The sequence below is a fragment of the Myotis nattereri genome, assembly GCF_964212035.1.
Source record: "Myotis nattereri genome assembly, chromosome: 3".
NCBI lineage: Eukaryota > Metazoa > Chordata > Mammalia > Chiroptera > Vespertilionidae > Myotis > Myotis nattereri.
Window position 1 is genome coordinate 126,386,648 of NC_138077.1, and position 8,856 is coordinate 126,395,503.

The 8,856-nt window shown below is 48.5% G+C and overlaps 1 protein-coding gene across 1 annotated transcript; it reads left to right on the forward strand.

Annotated features, from left to right (window-relative positions):
* Positions 1-1,213: 1,213 nt before the first annotated feature.
* Positions 1,214-4,107, forward strand: LOC308515479 (pre-mRNA-processing factor 6-like; the record flags this gene model as incomplete). The annotated part of the gene is given in 3 exon segments (XM_081086039.1): positions 1,214-2,815; positions 2,819-3,937; positions 3,940-4,107. Coding segments are annotated over 3 exon segments (2,889 nt in total).
* Positions 4,108-8,856: the final 4,749 nt, after the last annotated feature.

The following is an 8,856-nucleotide window of genomic DNA, read 5'->3' on the forward strand; positions in this document are numbered from 1 at the left end:
TTCATTTTCACAATGACAAACAAAGCTCACCAAAAAAGCAAATAAGTAAAACCAATTCTCACACCAATACTTGACATGGCAGACTTTACCGGAAGTTGGGGAAAATCAAAGGAATTTATATCACAGCAATGCAAACAACAGAAAATGGCCAGATGCCATGACCAGGGCCAAGGCAGGGGAGGACCCTTGAACCAAGGTAGCTGCCCTTGAACGGAATGGAGTCTGACCAACCCTTAGGTCTGTAGGCCGATGCTCTACCCACTGAGCCAAACTGGATAGGGCTCAACAATAAAGATTAAAAAAAAAAAAAAGTGAGTAAGGCCCTAGCTGGTTTGACTCAGTGGATAGAGCGTCAGCCTGCAGACTGAAGGGTCTCAGGTTCAATTCTGGTCAAGGGCATGTACCTTGGTTGCAGGCACACCAGAAGAGGCAGCTGATAAGATGTTTCTCTCTCAGCGATGTTTCTAACTCTCTATCCCTCTCCCTTCCTCTCTGTAACAAATCAATAAAAGATATTTTTTAACAGCAATCAGACTATTAATCCCCAGGGGGAAAGTAGGGGAGGGTGGGGGTAAGGGGAAGAGATCAACCAAAGGACTTGTATGCATGCATATAAGCCAAACCAATGGACATGGACAACAGGGGGATGAGAGCATGAGTGGGGGGTTGTGGGGGGACGATGGGGGTTAATGTGGGGGAATGAGGACACATTTGTAATTCCTTAACTAATAAAGAATTCAAAGGAAAAAAAAAAAAGAATGAGGCAAGAGACTGTTGCATTAGTCATAAAAAAAAAAAAAGATGTGGCCTAAGTCAGGTTAGTTGTTTAAAAAAAAAAAGAAGGGAGTACTTAAGTAGGTAAATAACTGGTGTTGAGAGGATCAAGAGAGAATAGCCAGGGGGCAAATTAGATCATGCATATTAACAGCATTAATCCTGTTTGGCCTCAGGAAAGCACTGAAAATCCCCTTACCCTGGTTCACCCCGCCCCTGTGGGGGACGAGCCAATAGACTTTGGTGGGCGTGGTTAATAAGTGGAGCCTTCTGATGGAGTATATATACCAGGGTCAGGTCATGGCTCCTGCAGTCCTGTGCCAGGCTGTCTAGTAGGGAGAGCCTTGTGGGAGGTTCTTCTTTCGCTTTCAGCGCTACTAACCGGACAAGAGCCGTCTGCTCCTGCCTTCTCTTCCCAGCCCTCGGCGGCGGTGGCGCCATGAACAAGAAGAAGAAGCCGTTCCTGGGCATGCCCGCGCCGCTCAGCTACGTGCCAGGGCTGGGCCGAGGCGCCACTGGCTTCACCACCCAGTCAGACATCGGGCCTGCCTGGGATGCCAACGATCCTGTGGATGACCGACACGCGCCGCTGGGCAAGAGGACCGTCGGGGACCAGATGAAGAAGAGCCAGGCTGTGCATGACGATGATGAGGATCTGAATGACACCAACTACGACGAGTTTAATGGCTATGCAGGGAGCCTCTTCTCAAGTGGGCCCTACGAAAAGGATGACGAGGAAGCAGATGCTATTTATGCAGCTCTGGATAAAAGGATGGACGAAAGAAGAAAAGAAAGAAGGGAGCAAAGGGAGAAAGAACAAATTGAAAAGTACCGTATGGAATGCCCCAAAATCCAACAACAGTTCTCAGATCTCAAAAGGAAGTTGGCAGAAGTCACAGAGGAAGAGTGGCTGAGCATCCCTGCGGTTGGCGACGCCAGGAACAAACGCCAGCGGAACCCACGTTACGAGAAACTGACCCCTGTTCCTGACAGCTTCTTCGCCAAACATTTGCAGACTGGAGAGAACCATACCGCTGTGGACCCCCGGCAAACTCAATTTGGAGGTCTTAACACACCCTATCCTGGTGGGCTGAACACTCCATACCCAGGTGGAATTACACCTGGATTGATGACACCTGGCGCAGGTGAGCTAGACATGAGGAAGATTGGCCAAGCAAGGAACACGCTGATGGACATGAGGCTGAGCCAGGTGTCTGACTCTGTGAGTGGGCAGACTGTAGTCGACCCCAAAGGCTATCTGACAGATTTAAATTCCATGATCCCTACCCATGGAGGGAACATCAATGACATCAAAAAGGCACGACTGCTCCTCAAGTCTGTTCGGGAGACAAACCCACACTACCCACCAGCCTGGATTGCATCTGCCCGCCTGGAAGAAGTCACTGGGAAGCTGCAAGTCGCTCGAAACCTTATCATGAAGGGGACGGAGATGTGCCCCAAGAGTGAAGATGTCTGGTTAGAAGCAGCCAGGTTGCAACCTGGGGTCACTGCCAAGGCCGTGGTGGCCCAAGCTGTCAGTCACCTCCCACAGTCTGTTAGGATTTACATCAGAGCAGCAAAGCTGGAAACAGACATTTGTGCCAAAAAGCGGGTTCTTCGGAAAGCCCTGGAACATGTACCCAATTCTGTTCACTTATGGAAGGCAGCGGTTGAGCTGGAAGAGCCTGAAGATGCTAGAATCATGCTAAGCCGAGCCGTGGAGTGCTGCCCCACCAGTGTGGAGCTGTGGCTCACTCTGGCAAGGTTGGAGACCCATGAAAATGCCTGCAAGGTCTTGAACAAGACCCGTGAGAACATCCCCACAGATCGGCACATCTGGGTCATGGCTGCTAAGCTGGAGGAAGCCAATGGGAACACGCAGATGGTGAAGAAGATCATTGACCGGGCCATCACCTCCCTGCGGGCCAACGGCGTGGAGATCAACCATGAGCAGTGGATCCAGGATGCTGAGGAGTGTGACAAGGCAGGCAGTGTGGCCACCTGCCAGGAGGTCATGCGAGCTGTGATTGGCATTGGGATCTAGGAGGAGGACAGGAAGCACACCTGGATGGAAGACGCCGACAGTTGTGTGGCCCACAGTGCCTTGGAGTGTGCACGAGCCATCTATGCCTACGCGCTGCAGGAGTTCCCCAGCAAGAAGAGTGTGTGGCTGCGAGCCGCCTACTTTGAGAAGAACCATTGCACCAGGGAGTCCCTGGAAGCGCTTCTGCAGAGGGCCGTGGCCCATTGCCCCAAAGCGGAGGTGCTGTGGCTCCTGGGTGCCAAGTCCAAGTGGCTGGCAGGCGATGTGCCTGCGGCAAGAAGCATCCTGGCTCTGGCCTTCCAGGCCAACCCCAACAGTGAGGAGATCTGGCTGGCGGCCGTGAAGTTGGAATCGGAGAACAATGAGTATGAACGGGCCCAGCGGCTGCTGGCCAAGGCTCGGACCAGCGCAGGCACTGCCCGGGTGTTCATGAAGTCTGTGAAGCTGGAATGGGTGCTGGGGAACATTGGGGCCGCCCAGGAGCTGCGCGAGGAGGCCCTGAAGCACTACGAGGACTTCCCCAAACTGTGGATGATGAAGGGGCAGATCGAGGAGCAGGAGGAGCAGACAGACAAGGCTCGAGAGGCCTACAGCCAGGGGCTGAAGAAATGTCCCCACTCCACACCCTTGTGGCTTTTGCTTTCTCAGCTGGAGGAGAAGATCGGGCAGCTGACCCGAGCTCGGGCCACTTTGGAAAAGTCTCGCCTGAAGAACCCGAAGAACCCCGGGCTGTGGTTGGAATCCGTGAGGCTGGAGTACCGTGCGAAGCTAAAGAACATCACCAAGATGCTCATGGCCAACGCGCAGCAGGAGTGCCCCAGCTCCGGTGTCCTGTGGTCTGAAGCCATCTTCCTGGAGGCCAGGGCCCAGAGGAAGACCAAGAGTGTCCATGCCCTGAAGAAATGCGAGCACGACCCCCATGTGCTCCTGGCCGTGGCCAAGCTGTTCTGGAGTGAGCGGAAAATCACCAAAGCCAGGGAGTGGTTCCACCGCACCGTGAAGATCGACTCCGACCTGGGGGACGCCTGGGCCCTCTTCTACAAGTTTGAGCTGCAGCACGGCACAGAGGAGCAGCGGGAGGAGGTGAGGAGGCGCTGCGAGAACGCCGAGCCGAACCACGGCCCGGGGAGCTGTGGTGCACCGTGTCCACGGACATCGCCAACTGGCAGAGGAAGATCGGGGAGATCCTCGTGCTGGTGGCAGCCCACATCAAGAACACCTTTGACTGGGTGGTCCCCCTGGGCTGGGATCTTGGGGCGGGTGGGCGAGTGTGCCTGCCTGCCATGTGAGGATGGGGGGAGGGGCCCGAGCAGTTTCTGCTCTGGAATTTAAGTTTTTCTAGGTAGTGTGAAAAATAAATAAATAAATAAATAAATAAATAAATAAATAAATAAATAAATAGAAATAAAATGACCAGAGCATTATCCTGTTCCCAAACCACTTTTGGTGGCCTGGTCATGGATCCTTCACTGATTACACCAACATGTACAAAGCTTCTGCCCCTTAGCATCTTGCCAACTTCCTTCTCTGTCCTCTCCTCTCTATCCCCCTCTTATAGCAACATCAGTATTATACTCAGAAGAATGATTTAATTCTAGCACAGAACTTTCAGCTCTTTCATTTTACTTTCTCCTATTAACCCATATTATTTATTAAGTTTTAAACAAAAGCATTTCCTTCTACAGGAATGCTAATGTTGCTATTAACGAGTGGGTTTTTTTAATGCCACTTCAGTTTTAGTAATAAAATCTTAGAAGGTATTTGGGCCAAGACCCTTATGTTAACAGGTGAGAAATCCCTAAAAATGAATCCTGAATGGCCCTGTCCAGTTTTCCCATTGGTTAGAGCACCAATGGATATGTCTCCACTCTCTAAAAATCAATGAAAAAAATAATATCCTTGGGTGAGGGTTAAAAAAAAAAAGGAAGCCTGAATGACTTATTCCTTATACCTTAGAAGTGACAGCTAACAGGACATCCCCATTCTTCTGATTCTGCCTGCTGTGTGTTCCATCACTAAAACATCTCAATATTTTCTAATATTAACCAGTGGGAGAAAGTGTAAAATTCTATTAATTTATTTATTTACTTATTTATTTAGTACATTATAAGAAAGTAGGACATTTGATACACAAGTAATCTCAGGAACTTTTAATCCTTAAGTACTTTTAAGCACATATTTGTGCTGAATGTAAATATTTGTATAAAGGATTCAAAGTTGAGTAAAATGTCTTTGTCTGCCTTACAGAGCCTCTGTTTCATGACCCCAACCTACGTTTCCTAACCTATGACTGTAAAGACCAGATGACTCTCCAAATTTAGGTATCTCCACTCCTGCAGCACATGCCATATATCTGCACCTAAATGCCTTCTTTACCAAACTGACTGGGTGACTAGTAGGCAAAATAGAACTCTTGACTCTTTGCTCCGCTGCTCCTTAAATAGTTCCTTATTCAGATAATGCCAGTTCAGTAAATAGCGTCACAGCTGCCCAGCTGCTCAGGCCAAAGTCATCAGACTGATCTTTGATTTGGCTCACTCAATTATAAGTTACGCCAACTCTACCGGCTCCTCTTCCAGAATCCATTCCCTTCTATCTCCACCATAACCACCCCTGCCCAAGCTCTCTGATCTTGTGACTACTAGTAGACTTCCATCATAACCACCTCACTACTTTCCTGTCTCCATCCTTTCCCCTGGTCTATTATCTATAAGGCAGCCAAAGGAACTTTTAAAAAATAAGTCATATTACAAAAATCTTCCACTCAAAAATCTCCAGTGTCTTTGCATGGCACTCAGCATAAGCACCAGGTTCCTTTATGGAGCCTGCGGTGCCCTGCTTCCTCTGGGCCTGCCTTTCTCTTCATGGTTAAAATCGCCACCCTCTTCTTTTACCAGTTTTATGTTTTGTTGAAGATATCCTTCGTTTTGTAAGAACATAAGGGCATTTCCTTAAAATTTCTTCTAATCCACTTGGGATTGATTTGGGTATACAGTATAACAAAGGGATCCAATTTTGTTTTTCCACATAAATAAACAATTACCTCCATACCATTAATTGATATTAATAGAAAATCACACTTCTGTAAATGGGGTCTGTTTCTGATTCTCAATTCTCTGTTCCTTTGGTCTGGTCTTCTGTATATCTGAGATAATACTGGCATTATAATAATGATTATAGCTTTACTAGAGGCCCGGTGCATGAAATTTGTGCACTGCGTGTGTGTGGGGGGGGGAGGGCACAGAGGGTCCCGCAGCCTGGCCTGTGCCCTCTCACAGTCTGGGAGCCCTCTTGCAGTCTGGGGAGTAGGCCTATGCCATCAGTCGGACATCTGTAGTGCTGCCACGGAGGCTGGAAAGGGTCCTGCCACTGCCACTGCGCTCACCAGCCATGAGCCCCGCTCAGGGCTTCTGCCTGAGCAGCACTCCCCCTGTGAAAGTGACTGACCACCAGGGGGCAGCTCCTGCATTGAGTGTCTGCCCCCTGGTGGTCAGTGTGTGCCATAGCAACCAGTTGTTCCACTGTTCAATTAGCATATTAGCCTTTTATTACTCTTTTATTTCTAGAAGTTCCACTTTGCTCTTTTTTTTATTTTATATATATTTTTATTTATTTCTGAAAGAAAGGGAGAGGGAAAGAGAGATAGAAGCATCAATGATGAGAGAGAATCATTGATTGGCTGCTTCTTGAATGCCCCCCACTGGGGATCAAGCCAGCAACCCAGGCATATGCCTTTGACTGGAATTGAACCTGGGACTTTTCAGTCCAAGGGCCAATGCTCTATCCACTGAGCAAAACAAGCTAGGGCACACTTGCTCTTTTCTATATCTTCTATTTATCTCCTTATTATGTTCATGCTTTCCTTTAAGTTCCTCAACAATTTTATAATAGCTGTCTAAAATTCTTATCTGCTTTCAATCATTAGTGGCTTTTTTTAGTCTATTTATATTTCCTGATTTTGATTCCCACTTTCCTGCTTCTTCCCAGTACTTTCTAAGTGTCTAAAATTTTTGTGCTTCTTTTAAAGAGCAGCTTTACTTCAAAGACAGTTAAATTGCCTACATATCAGCTTTCAATATTTGAATTTAAGCTCTGTTGGTATGGACTTATGGTGGCCTTTAATCTAGGGCTATTTATCCTTAATATCAAGGCTAAATTTCCATCCACTTGAAATCTCATTCTAAGTGTGCAGGGCACAGTATTCAGCTAGAGACTCAATGAGACCCCAGGCAGATGTTTGGTGCTCTTTAGCTGGACAATACCCTTCTCTCTGATACACTGGCCCACAAAGTCCAGCCACTGCAGCCTCCCTGATCCCCGATCTGTTTCCCCATCTTAGTTAGACCACCATGCTCTGTTTAGAATCCCCTTCCAAGTACTATGTATGATCCAGAAAGTTTCTCCAGGCAGAAAATCAGGGACATACATATTAGGGCTCTCTCCCTTTGTTTCCCTTCTCTCAGTGATCAAAATTCTGCATTGCCAGTTGTCCAATGTTTGCAAACAGATGTTTCATAGACTTTGTCCAATTCTTTCTTTATTTACAATGAAGAAAGGCACCCAGGACCCGGGCTTCCCTTGCATCCCCTGCTTCGTCTGGAAGGACATCAGGAAAAATGTCCAGTCTAATTAGCATATTATGCTTTTACTATTACTAGAGACTCAGTGCACAAATATTTGTGCACTCAGGGACTTGGGTGGGGGGGGGGTCTCTCAGCCCGGCCTATGCCCCCTTGTAGTCTGGGACCCCTCGAAGGATGTCCATCTGCTGGCTTAGGCCCACTCCCTGGGGGATCAGGTCCAAGCTGGCAGTTAGACATCCCTCTGGCAGTCTGGCAGCCCTCGGAGGATGTCCACTTGCCAGTGGGGAGGAGGCCTAAGCTGCAGTTGCACATCCTTAGCCTTGCTGAGGAGGCAAGAGAGGCTCCCACCATCACCGTCAGCCTGGCTTGTGGCTGAGCAGAGCTCCTCCTGTGGCAGCACACTGACCACCAGGGGGCAGCTCCTGCATTGAGCATCTGCCCCCTGATGGTCAGTGTGTGTCATAGTGACCAGTCATTCCCAGTCTTTCTGCTGTTAGGATCAGTTTGCATATTACCCTTTTACTATATAGGATAGAGGCCTGGTGCATGGGTGGGGGCTGGCTGGTTTGCCCTGAAGGGTGTCCTGGGTCAGGGTGGGGGTCCTGCTGGGGTGCCTGCCCAGCCTGGGTGAGAGGCTTATGGGTGTTTGCTGGCTTGTCACACCCCCTTCAGGGTCGGGGTCCCCACTGGAGTGCCTGGCCAGTCTGGGTGAGGGGCTGAGGGCCGTTTTCAGGCTGGCCAAGCCCCCTGGCAATGGAAGCTCCCAGCCTCTCCTTTTTTTCTTTTTTTTTTTTAATTCTGGGATTTATTTACCTTCTATAATTGAAACGTTGTAGCCTTGAGAGGAGCTCAGAGCTGGCCAGGGCAGGTGGGAGGGAAGATTGGCTTCCTCCATCACCAGGGGCAACCAAAGCCTCCTGCTTGCTCCAGTTCCGTGGCCACGGCCGGCTGAAAGCAGGTATCTGGGGTTTATTTACCTTCTATAATTGAAACTTTGTTGCTTTGAGTGGAGCACAGAGCCGCCGCAGCAGGCGGGAAGCTTGGCCTCCTCCATCATTGGGGCAACCAAGCCTCCTGCTTGCTCCAGCTCTGTGGCTGCTGGTCGCCATCTTGGTTGGGTTAATTTGCATATAGTTGCTCTGATTGGCTGGTGGGTGTGGCTTAAGGCATAGTGAAGGTATGGTCTGTTTGCAAATTTGTCTTTTATTAGTGTAGATAGATACTAAATCTTGATGTCTGATAGGCAAGTCCCCAACTTCAACCTTTTTCTTCTGCAGGAGTATCTTGGTTATTTTTTTCCATTCCTGCTACTTTCTTGGGCTTACTCTGTTTTAACTTAAGCAGGCTCTTTAATTCATTAATTCTTAAACTTTGTTCTTTTCTCATATAATCACTTAGATTTTCCTGCAATTACTTCTTTAGCTTTATTCTTTGGTTTTTGCATTTACTATTTTT